This window comes from Aquila chrysaetos, chromosome 17 (assembly GCF_900496995.4).
Source record: "Aquila chrysaetos chrysaetos chromosome 17, bAquChr1.4, whole genome shotgun sequence".
Taxonomy (NCBI): Eukaryota; Metazoa; Chordata; class Aves; order Accipitriformes; family Accipitridae; genus Aquila; species Aquila chrysaetos.
The window spans coordinates 25,805,301-25,823,319 of record NC_044020.1 but is presented as its reverse complement, the minus strand read 5'-3'; the positions used below and the strand labels follow the sequence as shown (position 1 = coordinate 25,823,319).

Here is an 18,019-nt window from a genome sequence, read left to right as displayed (position 1 = left end):
TAATGAGGTGAAAGTAAAGTTTAGGGTAAATCATATCTCTGCAGAACTGTGAATATTAGCTATAAGTTACTAGAACTGGAGGGTGTCTGCCCAGGGCTGCATGTTCAGGAACATGACAGAGCCTGACATTGACTTGTTTCTGCCGGAGTGCCATCCCTCCAGCTGACCCCAGGGAGGGCCACTGCTTCCAGGACTAGCAGTAATGGCACAAGCAAAACCAAATGACTGACAGTGGGACGCTGAATTCCTGCAGCACTCTCCCAGTGGGGCCATACACCAACCAACCACCCCAGCAAACTTCCAGCACAGTCCGAAAGTGCTAGTTCAACAACAGACCCACATGTCCTTCCTCTCTTCTCTCAGGTTTCTAATAAATTCCTGCTTTGGCCAAAAAGTGTCTCTTTTTTCCTTGACAAATATCAGCTAAGTGAATGTTTTCTGATTTGAAACTGCTCCCACCAAGACAGACCTCTCTTGCAGGTGAGGTGGGGCCAGCCTGAGCCCACCACAGCTGTTTAACCCAGTACTGCCCACTGATGGCCGTGGTGAATGACTCACTGCTGACCTAGGGAATCACATCACCTTTACAGTGATTTTAATGAAGGACTGGATGGAAAGAAAGCATGGAGATCTTTGGGAAAAGCTGCTCTAAAAAAGTGAATTCAGCATCAACCGTTGACCTAGACTATGCAGGTTTTGTTGTTAAATTATCACAGATTACACAGGATAATGAAAAAAAAAGAGTAGTTTTTGGAATGCAGCAGTATTACCAACTCTGATCAACTGCTAAAATATGCCCTGGGGAGTCAGAGCTAGAGGAATCGAAAGAAAAGGAAAATAAAAAAAAAGACGGTTGAAGTTTTTGTTGTTTGGGGTTTTTTTAAATTAAGATTCTTGCACTAAAAAATCATTTTCTATACAGCCTTTCATTGAAAGAGTTCTGGAATGAATTGTACATGTGTCAAGGAACCACTTACGTGGGCCCTTACTACCCTATTATCTGAGTACCTCCCACATTATTAAAAGGCACAAACCAGTAGAGCAAAATAATCTCCCTTCCCTTGTTCCTTATAAATGAAGTCTAGAAAAGAAGGTTTTTTTCTAGCATATGTGTGTCTAAGAGACTAAATGTGTGTGTGTGTGAAAAATTATTGATAGAAAGGTGATGGAAGAACTGGGTTTTGTGAATTTGTGAGAGGAAAGATGACAGAAATCAAAGTGGTAGCCTGAGACTTTCAATTTCACGCTTCTCTACAGACCTCCCACGTAGGCCAGGGGAAGTCACTTGTGCCCAGAGCCGCACAAGGGGTTAGCCGCAGCAGTGTTTGGCATCGTAGCGTTTAATTGCAGCCAGCTACCTGCTTGGTATCCGCAGCCATGGGATAGGCGGCTGGGCTATGTATGCCACTTGGGGCAGGGGGACAGGGAAAGGAAGGCTTTTCTGCATCCGTGTGCCAAGAAGGGACGTGTCTAGGCTGGTCCTTGGCAAATGCATGTGAAGGAGAATTATTTTCTGTCCTGGTCCCAGCTGCAGGTACCTTATTCTGGGTGAGAGGGAGGAAGCTATCACTGAACATTTGCATCAATGAATGAAAAAAATGGAAACTGGTTTAATTTTTTAGATTAAAACCCAGAAACATTTCAAATGGGAATGCGCATTTTCTCTGTGAAAAATGTTAATGAAAATAAGGTTTTTCCAACCAAAAAATCTGACTGCCTGTTTTGTTTCACATTCCTCCTCTTGTAGACGTCACAGATTAGGTGACCATTGGGGTAGGTTTCAGCTAGAATGGAAATCTGCAATTTTTGCCAGATGTCACCTCTTCAAAACGCACTGCTTTGTTCTCCATAGGACTGGTAGGGAGAGTCTATATTGAGGGCACTGGCAAACTAAGCTCTGGTTTTAGAGATAGAACAGGTTTCAGAGATACTCTTTACAGTTCGAAAATGGGAAATACCATCAATAATGTTAATATCTAACCATTTCAGGTGTGCTCATTAAATGTGTTATCCCTTTTCAAAAAGCATTTTATATTCTCATCCTGAACATGTCATCATCCCCATTGTAACATGTACCAACCCCAGACAGACAGGCAGGAATAGAAAGACAGGCTGACAAGAATCCATTTTAGCACCTAGAGGCTAGATGTCTTTGGTTGCCTGCCCTTTAACCACTCTTAACAAGCCATCTCTCAGAGATTGGGTTTGCTTTCAAAGTAAAATGCAGCTGTACGGCCATCCTAGGGATCTGGACAGTTGAGCTATAAAACCCCTGTTGTTTCTGACAGCAGCAGAAGCCCCAGCTCTGTGCAATTCACTTTCCATATTTCATAGTTGCCTGTTATTATGCTGTGCTGCGCACACACACATTGCAAGCAGGAAGTAGGAGCAGCTCAGCTCTTGGCTTCCTCGGTCTCAAGAGACTGCCATGAAACTGAAAAACACTAAACTAAAACCTAAGTATCTGTTAGACCTTTAATTAGCGACCTAAGGAGTGTTTGCCAAGAGGAAATTTGAATTCAATTATCCAAATAGAAAGTATTTAACCTCTCAATAGCACTCAAGTAATTATAATACTTGGTTGTGTTTTTTTTTCCAGGAACCTTAAAAAATAAAACAAAAAGCAAATTCAAGAATGGTAGAAGGTGTCAATTTTATATCACATGGAATATACAAAGGAAAGCTGTAACATTGCCCATGCTTTAGACCCCTCATGTTAGCACAGAAAGGGGCAGCCTTCAGCAGGGAGAGCAGCTTACAGGATTCTTGATTTCCCCACTGAAACAGCCAGCAACAGCATCAGGGCCAACAGTGGTAGTTTTACGTGCATCAGTACAACAATAAACACACAACTAAGATTAGCAGGTCATCTCATGCAGCTTTTAATGTGATCAAGATGCTCAGTCAGTGTCAGAAGGACTAGGATGCATCAGAAGAGGCTGTATATTCCAGTACATTTTGCAAACATTAGTCAATACCAACCAAGCCATTTGCATTTCAGATTGTAGCAGCTGTTTCAGCCTGATCCCAACTGTCCTTTCACTACACATCCACCCAAAAGTGTCCAGAATTAACCCCAAGGAAAAAAAGTCACTATTTTCTTGCTCCTCTCTTCACAGACTGTAGGTTGCTTTGGGATTATGTTTATCAGCTGCTTTCTGACAGCCGGTACGAAAATTTCATCCGATGGGAAGATAAGGAATCCAAAATATTTCGGATAGTGGATCCCAACGGGCTGGCCCGGCTGTGGGGAAACCACAAGGTAAGGAAGCAATGCAGTTTTCCTCCTGCGGCACTTCACTTCTTGTAACTTCATAGGATTCACTTATAAATGGGGGAAAGGAAGAAAGCATGTGCATATAAACTACTGCTGGAAAGTTGTAATCTTTCATTCTAAGCACATTAGAAATATAAAGCATCCAGCCTCAAGCACTAAAACCTATCCTTCATGTAGCGAACCTGTTGGTTTGGTTTAAAGGCATTTAGTTATAAATGCATTTAATTATAAAATTACAAGGAGCGCAAGAATTAACGGTCTTTCTCTCTTGCGGCATCTCATTTCTTCCCAAAACCTGATGCTTAAGGATGTTCTGGTTAGATGTGGTCTACAAGGAGCTGTATACCACATCTCAGCAGGAGCTTTCTGTCTGTGTTCCTGTCTGCACCAACATTCAGATTTCACACGCTGTCCTGTGACAGACACCAAATGCTGCAGGATTATGTATTTCCTTTTAAGAGGGTAATTCTGCTTTGTTCTCTGGAAAGCAGATACTGATTTTTGCAGTTTGGGGCTGAGTATGTATAGATATATCTATATGAGTATATGCATATGAGTATATTCATATGAATATATGAGTAGCCAGCATGGATTTACAAAAGGGAAATGATGCACAACCACCATGATATCCATCTACGATGAAATGATTAGCTTGGTGGATGCAGGGAGAACGGTGGGTGTAGGTTATCTTGATTTTAGAAAGGCTTTTCAGACTGTCTCGCATAATATCCTCATAGACAAACTAATTAAGTATGACCTAGACAAGAACATAGTGAGGTAGACTGAAAACTGGCTGAACTGCTGGGCTGAAAAGATAGTGATCAATGACACAAAATCCAGTCGCTAGTGATGTTACTCCGGGCATTCATTCTGGGGCCAATACTGTTTAACATGTTCATTAATGACCTGGATGATGGGACAGAGCACACCCTCAGCAAGTTCTCAGATAATACAAAACTGGGAGGAGTGACTGATACACCAGAGAGGGTTGTGCTTCCATCCAGAGGGACCTGGACATGGTGGAGAAATGGGCTAATGGGAATTTCATGAAACATAACAAGGGGCAATGTAAAGTCCTCCACCTGGGGAGGAATGATCTTGGGAAGCGAGGGACTTTACATTGCCCCTTGTTAAGTTTCATGAGACCCCAGCTGTGGGACTGTTTTACTAGGAAGATGGTCAGACACTAGAGCAGGTTGCCCAGAGGAGACTGTGGACCCAACTGCACACAGTCCTAGGCAATCATCTCTGGTTGACCCTGCTTTGAGCAGAGGGGCTGGACCAGGTGATCTCCAGAGGTGCCTTCTGACCTCAGCCATTCTGTGATTCTGTATATGAGTATACATGGCCTATAATCTTGATAAGGTCAAGATCTTCTCATGTGACTCATTGCTTACAAGAGCATCTGTCTTGGAGGTCTTGGGCTGCAACACTGGGAATGGCGAGTTCTGCCCTTACCCAACCTCCATGCTAATAATCGGGCCTTGCCATCACGTCTCACATTGGGTGTCTAAAACTGAAGATACCTGCGAAACACAATGACCTTTTAGCATAAAAGAAATGGAAAAAGCACACATGGTGTTTCAGGGGGCTTCCCAATGAGCAGAGTCTAGATTTTGCAGGGAAAACATTGTCATTGTTAGTGTTTAATTGCCACAGGAGTTCCTTATGCAGCCTTCCTTAGCAGAGCTGTTGCAGTCAGGGCAAGCAGAGGAGGTCTGCTCTTAGGGGACATTTTAGACAGGCAGATCAGTCTCATTTAATAAAGCCAGGTCAACACTACAGCCTTCCGCCTGATGTTGGACTGACGGAGCTGCGCCAAGCCAAACTCCTAACGTGAAGGCTCAGAGAGCAAATGCATGCTTCTACTAGTTTGGCATGTTTCGCCCATGGCAAGGCGGCTGCTTTATACTCGTGCAAACACAGCTTTGCCAGTATAGTTGTCTCGCTGCTGGGATTTTCTTTGCCAGCATAGTAACCAGTGCTCCTTTTACCAGGAAAATGCTCTTCACGTAGACGTAGCCTAAGGGACTGATCCTGCTATCCCAAGTCAGTACTATGGGGGCTGCCCACATACAGCTCTGCCAGTGCCCATCAATTCTGCCTTGTGACACTCAGCTTCAGCAGGGCCATACCTCCGTCACCCTGCAATGCTCTGGCTATGGCCTTTGGGGTCAGCAACTCGCAGAATGAAGCGAAGGCTCTGTCATAGAAGCAGATCTACAACCTAATGGGCTTCTTGATTTACACCTGTATAACAAGAGGAGAAACGGGTTCTCAATCTCCACAGTGCTCTGTAAGCATTAACTAGTTAATGGAGGGGAATCCCAGAGGAACAGTGCTCTTAGCAGGGATTGCTGACAGATTCAGTCTATTAGCCACTGTTCTTGCGCTTTTACAAAAAGTGGTTTCATTAAGAACAGGCCGGTCACATCCCACTTGACATGAGCATCTCCCTCCATCTGATGTCTCCTCTTGTGGTTGATGAAACCTTTTGTTATCTGTGATCCAAGAAACTGTAGAAAAACCTCACTTGGAATTTTTGTTACACTTTCTTGCTTAAATTGCCCTGAATGAAGAGACCCATAAAAATTTGGTGATGAGGGCTGGAGGGGCAGGATGGGCCTGCAAACAGCAGAAGAGTGGAACATGTAATTTCTTGAACTGACTTGGTTACTTTAGCTAGCTGTGATAGCTCTGCAACTCCTTTGGGGGCTTAGGAAGGTTTTAATGAATCATCTCACCATGTTTTTCCTTTTTCTTTTGAAAAAAACAGAACAGAACAAATATGACTTACGAGAAAATGTCCAGAGCCCTACGCCACTACTACAAACTAAATATTATCCGGAAGGAGCCAGGACAAAGGCTTTTGTTCAGGTAATTTTTTCTTTTCTTTGCCATTCCTTTCTACAATTAGTTTTTGAAGACGGAGGATGGAATCCTGTGTGGGGTACTTCATTGGCACAGCTATAACACAGGTGACAATGGGCATACATTTGTAAAAGCGGTCTAGACCGGTGCTTCCCAGCTTTCAAGGCAACTGCACCAATTTACAAAAATACAGGCCTGTATTTTCAATTTTCAATGATCAGTGGAGTCAATAGAAGTCTTTTCACTCACTTCAAGTAGGCTGTGCCATTGTTTAAGACCTTAGCTAAATGATACATGATCTCAGCCTAACTGCTGGAAAACACACTCCAAATTGACTTCTCAAACACAGCTGCCGGTGAAAGCTAAGCAGGGATCAGGCATTTCCTCAAGTGTATCAGCATCACAGAAGAGAAGTGCTGATGACCATGTCTTCAGTGGTGCTGCCTTCAAGGAAGAGAGGGACCTGCAAGAGCTGTTCATAAAACCTAACGCATTGGATTGGATGATACAACCAAGAATTTAGGAAATAGTGTGCCTGAAAATGTTAAAGCAGGGAGCTACTTGTACAAGCTTGATTGCGGCTGGCAGAGAGCAAGAGCACTCCAGTTCTCTTCAGACAAGACCAGCGAATCCTAGTGCATATGTCTGACCCACAGAGCGCTGAACTTAGACCAAAGACTGCTTTGATGTCAGTGGTCTGGATCTAGTAATGTGCTTGGAAATGATATCAATAGGAAGGCAGTCTTGGAGTTTGTTTTCTTAAATAGCTAACAGAACTGCATTAGCACTCAAACTATCTACAGCTGAAAAGGTTTCTGTGGAATGTCTTGTTTATGTCAGCTCTTAGAAGGAGACTTAGATGGGGGAAGGAGAGTGAAGGGAAGAAGGAATCAAAGGCAAAATCAACTGCGTGGTTTTAGGGTTTTTTTTGCGGAAAGTTAAAGCAAGGTTGCTCCACCAGCAGCAGTACCAAGGGAACCTGGATTGCTATGGCCTTGTGTGAAGGCTGCACTGCCCCGGGAGAATTCTGTGATGCTGAACAGTGAATGTGCTTATCTTGGAGCCTATCCTTCAGTGGGGGCACAAACAAAACAGGAGTCCATCTCTTCTCAACCAGGCTGCCTATTTTCTCGAAACTGAACAAACTCAGTACCCTTGGAGACCTCAGTTCCTCTGTCAGACTTGCCCAAAATTGACCAACAGATTCAAAGGTCACCAGGGAGCATAAAACATGAGCATATAAACCTCATTTCCTTCGGAAACTGGAAAAAAACACAACAAAGCATTTTTTGCACAATTCCCAATAAAAACTTATTGATGTTGTTTTCTTAGACCTATTTATATCTGAAGAGAAAAAGAACAGCTGCAAAAAATCAAGCCATTAATGTGCCTTTCTTGGCTATTTCTTGAAAGCACAGAAATAATAGGAAATGTGACTTTATAAGTAACATGCAGGCAGTTGTCATCTGCAGATATCTGTACAGAGCTTTAAGTAAAATGGAGTCAGAGATGGATTTCTAATAGGTTGCCTGAGTGTCTTCTGCATCAAAAGAGGTCACAGATACTGTTTCTTCATTAGCTTGTAGTTCCGGGTTGTTTTTTGAAATTTAATCAAATGCTATTACAAATACCCATGCTTTGAGTTCCTTGACTTAAAACACAGAAAGAATACCCAAAGTACTGTCGTACAGTTCACATCAGCCCATTTCCCACCTGGTTTAGGAAGCAGAGCAGAGAGAAGCTAGGGAGAGCAGTGGGATCACTCTCTGTTTTGATTTCATCCTCATGCAAGACCAACAAGACAAGCACAGGGTTTAAATGAGGGCACAGTCTGGCCCGTAGGCTTTGGTGCGTTTTCACTGTGTAGCCAGGGACTGATTCACCACTTCTGTATGCTAGTTTTTCACCACCGTAACACCATTTATATCAGCAGCGTTCTTCCAGCATACAAATGGGAGTGACACAGCAGTGAGTCACAGCTCTTTTTTTTTTTTTTTGCCCTAAATGCATATGTGCACATGATTTCCAAAATTAGAAGGGGTGGCAAAAGGTTAGTTCCAGGCTGTGCAATGCATTTGCTGGGAGACTTCAGATTTTTCAGACAGAAAGCCCTCAGCTTTATAACCTCAGAGGCAGAAGAGGAGGCAAGTCTTGCCCATTAGCTCCAGCAGTGATTTTTCTGGGTCAATGACAGTAACGAGGCTCCTGTCAGTTGGTTTTGTTTTCACTGGGGCAAGGATACTGAGCATATCATCAACCTGAAATAAAATCAGCTCCTCTGATTAACACATTTTGTACTGCTGAATGTTAGCCAGTACATCATTAATGAAAGACTGTAACATTCTGTAACACTTCCAGCATAAACATCTTTCATCCTAATTTCTCCAGAAGTACTTACGAGTTAGGAAAGTGATTGGTGTTTAAACTAGGGTTTCATCCTTCCTGTGCCACTCTCTCTTCCTACGCCATTAAATTCAGAAAGAAAAAGCAGAGCTTTTCTGTGCTATCTCTGTGCAGTAGTACACAAAAGCATCCTGGCAAAGATCAAGACTGCAGACTTGGTCTGCAGGCTGGTGGATGTCCTTTCCCATTTCCTACTGCTGCCATGCCTCCCCAGAGGCAGTTTCTGTTTCTAGCCCCCTGCAGACTTACTGCATCAAAACATTAGTGCTGGGAGCCGTGGCATTCATTTACAGAGGATGCTGCTTCATTACAATTACGCTCGCTACAATCACACAGGAAGAGACTGTCTTCGCTCACAGTTCCCTAGCCCAAAAGCTTTTGCTTTCAGGGCTTTTTCCATTTCCCAGAACTTGTTCTGACTTGGTCCTTGGCTTTTTCCACCACTGTTCCTTTGGAGTTTCATATTCCTCTTCACTCACCTACACACAAGCCTGCACAAACCAGTAGCCCTCTGTCTCTCCGTGCCTTGCAACTGCTTTTGCTTTGAAATATGCTGGCCATAAACGTTTTTAATGTTTCTGTCACCAGACACCATAAATGAGTGTACCTGTGGCATACCCTCATCCTACATGACAACAGCAAACAATATGAGGGGGGAGAAGAAGTAAATATTGTTCTTTGGAAAAGACTATGGGCTTTGGTTCAAATTTGGACTTTCAAAGAGCAGGGGTAAATGCCTGCGATTTTTTTGTTTCCTTTCAAGGTATGGAGGAGGGAAGACACCAGTAGGCTGGGGAGAAGCTGGGGAATACTAAGCTTTGGGAGGATACAGCAAAGATGATTTGGGGAGCTGTAGAGCTTAGGGGCCTCAATGTCTTGATAAAGGTAAAACCTGAGACCACTGGGAAATACGCTTGTTTCTCTGTTTTGCAGGTTCATGAAGACCCCAGATGAGATTATGAGTGGCCGAACAGACCGCCTCGAGCACCTTGAATCCCAGGAACTGGATGAACAAATATACCAAGAAGATGAGTGCTGAAGGGAACTGGTGCACCGCCTCTGTGGGTCCATGGGAGAAACATCTGCCCAGATGGCTGGCACGGTTTGGGAGGGGAAGCAACAACACAGAAGCAGTACTTGGGGTTGCCGCTTAGCTTGAAGACCACGCAGGACCTGAAGCACCTTAACAAAACAAACTAACAGGCAGAAGTGGTGCTGGCAGAAAATTAAAGGGGAGAAAGCCTGGACTTATGCACTACTTCATTGTTCCTACAAAGTCTCCCTTGAGTTCTTTCTTTCTTTTTGGTTTGTTTCAGTTTTGGGGGTTTTTTGTTGTTTTTTTTCCCTAATAAACATGCAGTTCGACTTTCCTTATCTCACATAGGACAAGACGTCAGATTATGCTTTTTTTTTGGAAGGCTTTCCTATGGAAATAGAGCGCTCATTTTCTGTGCAAGTCTCAGACATAACACCGCATAAAACAATAGCATCACAGAAGGGATTTGCTCAAAGGTTCCAGTTTGCTCGGATCAATTTACATGTGCTGCCACTGGGAAAGGTGTTGAAGCTACCAAAAGAATTTACCACACATACCTGTCAAATGAAGAGGAGTCACCCTTCACGTGTGGGCTGGGATACCATCCCAAAATAGCTTGGGCTCACGACGAGTCCCGCGAGTGGCTATTAACTGCTGGAATATGGACCAAAACCAATCACCTAAGTGCTCCGGGGAGGAGAAAAATAAATGTGACAAACCTCTGCAATAGACTGATGTTGACGTTTTCCCTCCCTCTAGCAAAGAAGTGATAGAATGGAGTGGGGGGGGGAGGGAGGGCGGGGACAAATACATATATATGTGTATATATATATAAAAGTTTCATATATATATGTATATATATGTAATCCCCACAATATATCCACAATGCAGAATTTCAGCTCAAAGCTTTCTATAAAAAAACAAAGGCTGAAGGATCTGTAATTACAAAAGGGAGGAGTGTTTCTTATACCTTCTAGCAAGTTTGGGGTGAAAGGTGAAGGACTGTTCCTTACGTGGCAGGGAGAAAGCGAAGGGACCCATCACATGGCTTGTATTACTCAGAAACCTCTCCAGGATCATTTTGTGCTGCTGGAAAGGTAGATGATTCACCAATCTGAAAACTGATGGTAGAGAACTAGAGACCAAATAGCTATACTTATATCTTGTAATTGATTTTGGCTTTGTTTTGGGATTTGTTTTTTTTATGCCTCCCACTACGTTCCCCACCCCACAGCTCTGCCATCAAGGGAGCTTGACTCAGCTTGCCCGTTTTTAACATGATTTAAAAGACAAGAAAACAAGAAACCCGACAGCTGTGTTGCTTTCTTGGTTTTTGGTTTTGTTCTGGTTGCAAGGTGCCTCATTTTTTACACCCCCGATTTGGTTTGCTGCACTGAGGGTGCTTTGCATGAGGCAAAGAGCTATGCCTAGTTTGGTCGCAGGAAGCTCAGCAGTCCTTGATGCCCAATACGAGAGAAACTACTGGCCTTTTTCATTTCACATTGCTTGGGCCACCATGACAGGAGGCTGTGGTGTCCAGGCATCCAGCGATCCATCATCAGTGGTCCTTTGAATGGAAGGAGGATCTAGCAGCAGAATTGATACTTGCAAAGGGAGAAGATGTGTAGAGAAACTGTGCAGGAATCACATGGTGTCTGGAAGAAAGCACTTCCACACCAGTTCATTAAAACAGAAAACCTCTTATGGGACCATGCATACTAGAAGTGGAAAAAATCAGTGGGCTAATCTAATCTGTTTCAACCAAAACCCAAGGTACATTCCCATGATAGAGCTTTTATCAGCTATTAAACCAACACATTTGATCTTACCACATATTTAACACAAGGGTTAATCTATCCAGGAAAAAATGGCACTTGGCAATGAATAGTGTCCCCTATGTTTAAACAGAGATAGTCCAATCTCACAAAAGACTCAATATTGAGTCACAGGTCATAGAAGGAGCAGCTTTGTTAAGGGTATAGATAGGCATCATACAAAGAGGAGAGATTTTTCAGAGCCACTATCTGATGGGGAGCGACAGGGCACACGTTTCTCCCTAAGCTTTTCTCAGCCACATTTTTTTATTAAATCATAATCAATATGTTACAAGTCCCAGCACACCACGTACTTGACTTTCTGCCTCAAAAGAAATGACGTGGGAGTGTGTACCAGAAAGATGAGCAGACAACCTGTCACCTGTCTCTGCCGTGACTCTGAAGTCCTTGGAGCTCAGGAGGTGTGAGATTGGGAGACACTGAGGGACTTCAGTGGTCACAGATCTGAAACCGAATGTCCCTTCAAACCAAGGGGCCAGGGAGTTACTCTGCTGTGTCACCCTGCTCAAGGGCACCCACGTTGTGGCCATGTCTCAGGAGCTGGGGTGAAGAGGTGAATATGAATGGCAGATGACGTGTGAGCAGAAGTATCAATGTGAAGAAAGGCTTTTGCTAGTTCCTTAGGGTAGAAAGAAACCAAGTTTATGCAGAGAACGATTCATATCCTTTACTGCTCTGGCTGTGACAACTCCATAACTGCGTTATTTTCTTTTGCCTGCTGCAGCTACTGTTATGAGATGGTGAGGAGGAAAAAAAAAAAAAAACCCAAATGATGGGGACCTTGTATATAAAGTGCTCTGGTGAGCCACAGGTTTTTGTCACAGCCAAGGTGCGCACTGCAAAATACAGAGAACAAGAGACAATCCACCAGTATAAGCCCATACGCTCACTGTGTACGCTAGCAAAGTTCATCCTCAGCACGGGGTAAGACAGGAAAAAGCAAGGAATCCTGAAATCACATGTGTTGTCCCATAGGGAAGTTTTCTAGGGGAAGTTTTGTAGAGGAAATGTTCACCTTTACCAAAAATGCAATCACTTTCACCTGCAGAATCTAAGTCAAAGGGAAGAAAAATATTCGGTGGCTGTTGGAAACTCTTTCGGTTCACAGGTAAAGGACACCTTAAGACAACTTCTTCACAACCACAGGGAAGAAGTTCTCTCAAGGTTGATGCTAGTTGGAATGAAGATAGCCTTTGAACTTGGAGCAGGCTGATCCCACAGAGGCCCTTCCTGGCTGGTGCTGTCCCCCGGCTCCTGCCAGGCCTGCGCGGTGCAGCAGTGAGCGGTGCGGGTGACGCTGCAGCTGCCAGAACTGCAGGGGCTTGGGACCTGTTGTGGGAGCTGCCGGAGTTGAACTGCTCTTGGGGTCTCGGAAGCAAGTTTACTAGCTATGACTAAAACTAAAAAAAAAAATAACACCAGGCTAGAGCAGCTGCAGTAGACAGATTCCCTTCTACCTCACATCCAAATGGCAGATACCTGGAGTGCAAACACAGCATTAACATCCTGAGCTACAGGAATGCTCGGCTGCCCGTCTGGGCTAGCAAAGGTAACACTCTTTCCACCAACCCCGACACCTGCCTTCCCTCCCCAGTTTCTGATCTCCCAGTGTAGAATTTGCCAGCAGCAAAGCAGCTGAACTTTCTGCCTTTGCCACCAAAGCAAGTGGGAAAAGGGCGAAAGAGTCTCATCCTTGGAGACAGGCAAAAGCCGTCTGGACATAGTCCCGGGCAACTGGCCCTAGGTAGCCCTGCTTGAGCAGGTGGGGGGGTTGGACCAGATGACCTCCAGAGGTCCCTGCCAACCTCAACACCCAGCAAAGGATCTTCACACTGTCCAGTTAAGTGGGACCTTCATTGCCATCACCTTGCTACAAGCCTGAACAAGCCACAAGCCCGTCAGGTAGGACAGGCTGCAGTTCCACAGCAGAACATTTTTTTGATTTAAGTTTGAAACCTTTTGACTGCCTCTCCATCCAAAGAACACTACTGGGGCCCTTTCTGTGAACACTAAGTCGCTGCCGCCCTCCCCAGATTTCAAACTCCGCGCATGCATTCTCCAGATCTTTTTGTCAGACTGCAACCGTGTGCAAATCCAGAATGCATCAGTTCGAGGTCTGTTTTTTTAAATAAAATTCTAGTCTGTTTTTATTGATGATGGCTTTTTGGTTTTTTAAGGTGTGGGGCTAAGGGACTGAATCAAATGAATGTAACGAAACAAAAACAAACAAAAAAGCCTATTCTCAGGGCCAGTGAGTTGCAAATAATTTTTAAAATGCCTGTAATTACATCATCTCAATAAAAAAATTTAATATAAAAGTGGGAATGCCAAATTTTCTTGGTGCAATCATTGCTACAAGGTCCTTTCTTTTTAAAAACTATGGTACCCAACTATCTGCAGCACATAGCAGCTGTTTTCAATCACGAAAAGAAACCTGCAGGCTTCCCATGCCCAAACGTGCGATCAGTGCCTGGATCTTCCCTGGGAAGCGTTGTTCGAGAAGTTAAGACTGTCCCTTGGAGTATTTCCTTTGCTGCCTGCCCTGAGAGATGAGCAAAGCACCTCACTAGTGCCTAGGTGGGTGTGCCTGGTTCTCCTTCCTTCTCTTGGAGAGAATATAGAAGCAAAAACACAAAAATGAGGTGGTGTGCTGACTGTTGCATCTTTTTTATCCTGCTAAACAGGCCAGGTCAAGGAGTTTGAGAGCAAGAGGTTTTCCTGTAGTGTTCATCTTTGCAAACCAGCCTAGAAACGCTGCCGCTAATATGCTGCCCTTCCAGCACCAGGGGGACTGTATTTGCCTGTCTTCACTCCTAACCAGGCAAGGCACAGGGACCTCTGTGCCACCGGGTGCTTAGGGGACAGCAAGGTGAGGCGGCACAAACTTGTTCTCCAAACTTGTTCCGACGGCGGCCCTTGGCTCCTGCGGAGCGGGGTTACTAGTCCTTACGGCCGTGTGAGGCCCCCGGAGGGTTCCTTAACGCGCTGCTCCGGAGAGGTGCCACCAAACGCCACGGCAAACGCCTCTGGTCAGCGGCACATGGGCCACAGCTGGTGCTCTCTGCTGGGAGTAATTAGTGGCAGGTTAATTCGTTTGGATCCCAGCTACGGCTCAGGATGCCCCCACGATAATTTGGCTGATCTGTGGGTTATCCACTCAGCTGCTCCTTGCTCAGTATTTGTTCTTGGTTTTTCTTTCGCTGTTGTTTTTAAACCACAAAGCAAAGGAGTAAGCACTAAACAAAGCCCTCTCTGAACCAAGACATCAGGCAAGAAGGAGTGTGTTGCTCCATAATTCAGTCCCTTCGGGCCATTTCCCTTCATTTTAAAAGAAGAAATAGATCTGTCCTACACCGTCTCACAGCTTTCTGTGCACTCTGAACAACAGCAAACGCTGCAGGTTGAAGGCGTAAGGAGCAAGTTCTCAGTGGTTTTGGCCATCGCTCCAGTGAGGATTAGTCTCAGCTCAAGAACTAGTCTCGAGCCCAGAGAGCTGTTAGAGAACATCCTTTGGAGGCTGCAGGACAGAAGAGGCCCAGCAGTGCATGCCGGATACGTCTTCCTCTCCCATTTTCAAAATTAATTAATTCAGCTGTATAGGAGAGCTATACCAGGCCAACACCAGCACGGGGATCATGGATGATGCATACGTTTGCAGCCTACGGCTACCACAGGCATGACGGTGCACGCTTCCTCCGTAACGCTCCCCAGTGCTGACCAGGAGAGATTTTGCAAGGGTGTCAGAGAGGACCTCAATGACTGTCCACGCAACCCTGGGACTTACAGAGACTGCTGGTGAGGTACTGGCAGCAGCATTTTTTTTTAATTATGTAGAAACACATTTTAAAGTAATACTTAGCAGAAAGGTTTTCGCTTCTCCCAGATGAGACTCCACCTGTGAGGCAAAAGCAAACAAGCACATGGTTTTTTCCCTTCAGAGACTTACACTGATTCTGACAATCCCGACTTCAGTTTGTAACGCAAGCAGCTTCCAAGCAATGCAGAAAGAGCCACCTATGAAAGCTGTGAGGGCAGGAGGAGAGAGAGGATGCACTACCATGGTATGAAGCCAAAACCCAAGCATGCTTCATTAATCACCTGAAAGAAAGGACTGGTGTGTTGGTGTAAGTATTCTAATAGCACAGGACCAGGTGGACCTACCGCATGTCAGCTCTCTCCGTACTGGATTCCCACACACGCAGGGATCTGCAGACAGCAGCATCCCTTCTCACGCCATGCAAAGCCCAGCGGAACTGGAAGTCATGCCAAATTATACCCACCTGGTAGGAGAACGGTGCCCTACTTCATGAGCTGCTTCAGAAGAAACAGCTGAATGCGTGCTGCCATCCCACCAGGCCCAGCAAGGAGGAGGAGGCTGGGGAGAGAGGAAGGAATGGGATGCAGCCCAGTTCAAGCTTTCCCCTCACTGGACAGCCTCCTAAGAGCCCAAAAGAGAGTTGGACAATGCTGGAGGATGAGCTTCCCAGCACCTACTTCCAAAAGAAGCAAGGACATGAGGTGCCAAGAAATCAATGGCAGGGCAGCTGCAACTGCAGCACAAAATGTAAGACGGGACTGTGCCCACTGGTGAACAAAATCACCTCCGTTTATTCATTCTAGGTCTTCCTACCTGTTTTCCCCAACCAACTCAAAAATTATATGTCATTTTGCAGCCAAGGCAGAAAAAGAGAGGCAAGAGTCTGTCTTTCCATCTTCATCCCTCCAGCCCGCTCTTTCCTCACCTTGCTGCCTTAAGAAAAAGGGAGCGGGATGTGGATGCTCGGCAGCCAGCTGTCCCCTACACGGAGAGACGTCGGCGTGCCATGCACAGCGGCACGTGCCTCGCTGCCGAGCACGCAGGGACCTGCCCCGTGCCAGCCCCCTCGCTCAGCCCGAGCTGGCTCCAACGGTGGCAATGTCACCAGTGAATGAAACGGGCTTTTTTTCCTCCTCCCCTGTGGCAGTAATGCGACAGCCCTCATTTGCTCAAAAGAACAGCACTAACAGTGCTTAACGACTATCTTCCACGGTTGATCATCATAAGCCAGGCAACCGGTTTGCTTATTGACCGGCTCTCCGCCCGCCGTGTGCCGCTGGCACTGAAAGGAAAGGCTTTGGTTGTGTGTAATGGTTCACCCTGCAGGACACCAATTTCTTCTCGTGATTCTTGTCAGACTGAGGCAGGCTAAACATACAAATGGAAAAAAAAATAATCTGGCAATTGCTATAGAGAATTGGAGCAGGACACACCTTTACTTCAATGTTGTCCATTTGTCAACAAAAGCAAGTGTGTGCATCTCTGCCAGCCTCAGCAAAGCATCGATATATTCCAGCGCAGGAACCAGGCTGAGATACCAATTTAACACCGGACAGACCCTCTTTCTGTGACTGCACCGAGCTGGCTCCCGCAAACTACAACCAACATTTAGGGGAAAAAAAGAAAACACAGCGCCCTCCCGTAAGACAATAGAGGTTGTTATGACCGATATGATCAGTTGTAAAACCTGCAGGGACACATCAATCTTTCTGCCTCCTGCAAACACCTGTGCGTAAAGTTTCTCAGCATCTCAAAGTGCTGGAGAACAGCCTCAACAGGAAGAATGATAACTGTTCAGGAATTAGAATTGATCTCCTGCCGCCTGATAAACACTGTTAGCCTGGGGTTGTTGACTTGAAGCCAAGCTCTGCTAAATGGACAAAGTTTTCAAGTCAACCCTTCCCGGTGTTTGACAAGGTAAAGGAAGGAACTGGAGTGAAGACAGCTCGAACAAAGCGGGTATTGTTTCCCGTGGGCTCCATAAAGATGTGAGCACATGACCCGTCAGAAGAAAGTGAGGAGAAGAAGCAGGGATGGCACGAAAGCTGAGGCAAGTAAAGAGTCAGTTTGGATGATCACAAAGGTGAAAGCTGGGAGTGTTCACCACATGCCTTCCCAAGGGCAGAGCCAAGGTCAGTAACTTTCGCTTGGCTAATGCAAGCTTGCAGGATATGAACCAGTCTCGATTCGAAGACCTGCAGAATGAGGAGTCCACCTCCTCTGTGCCAAAGGTTAATCATCCCCTGCATTAAACTCTGTTCTTTCCTTTCTGTTTAACTGTTATCTTAATTCCACTTCCAATCATTAGCTCTGATTTTGCTTTTCTTCACTAAATCCTGTAAACCGTAGTATTCCCGCCCATACACGAAGAGCCTTACTGACTGCAATCGGTGCAACTCATACTCCTCTTTTTTTTCCCCAACTAAATAAGCAGAATGCAAGGGAGGAACTGAAGCTCCGTTGTACAACAGGTTCCTGGAGGGGCTGCTCCCGGCTCGGGGGGCTGCAGGACGCAGCCACACTTGTCTCTTGGGGTGCTGCCTCGGCCGCTCCTGCAGGAAAGGCTCCAGAGAGCACATCAATCTCTCGGGAACTGGCTGATGTGAAACAGAAAGGGGAAAGGGAGAAACCCACATCGAGGTGCCATTTTGGCCCAGGTGACCCAACAACCATGCTTCTTCCAACCCTCTAGCTAGGGTGGGACGTTTTCTCCCCTGAGGAGATTGCCTGCAAATACAGTAGTAAATGCATCAGCAAAAGAGGCTGCCTGTTTCCTTATT

The 18,019-nt window shown here is 45.4% G+C and overlaps 1 protein-coding gene across 6 annotated transcripts in view; it reads left to right on the top strand.

The window, feature by feature from the left end:
* The window catches only part of ETV6 (ETS variant transcription factor 6), a 140,710-nt gene extending 128,504 nt beyond the window's left edge, over positions 1 to 12,206 (top strand). For all 6 annotated transcript variants that reach the window (XM_041129502.1, XM_030041005.2, XM_030041004.2 and 3 more), the window contains 3 exons: positions 3,120 to 3,262; positions 6,054 to 6,154; positions 9,485 to 12,206. In XM_041129502.1, coding sequence (XP_040985436.1) covers positions 3,120 to 3,262; positions 6,054 to 6,154; positions 9,485 to 9,590 — 350 coding nt within the window. In that variant the 3' untranslated portion in view covers positions 9,591 to 12,206. The remainder of the gene's footprint in view (positions 1 to 3,119; positions 3,263 to 6,053; positions 6,155 to 9,484) is intronic.
* The last annotated feature ends 5,813 nt before the right edge of the window (positions 12,207 to 18,019 follow it).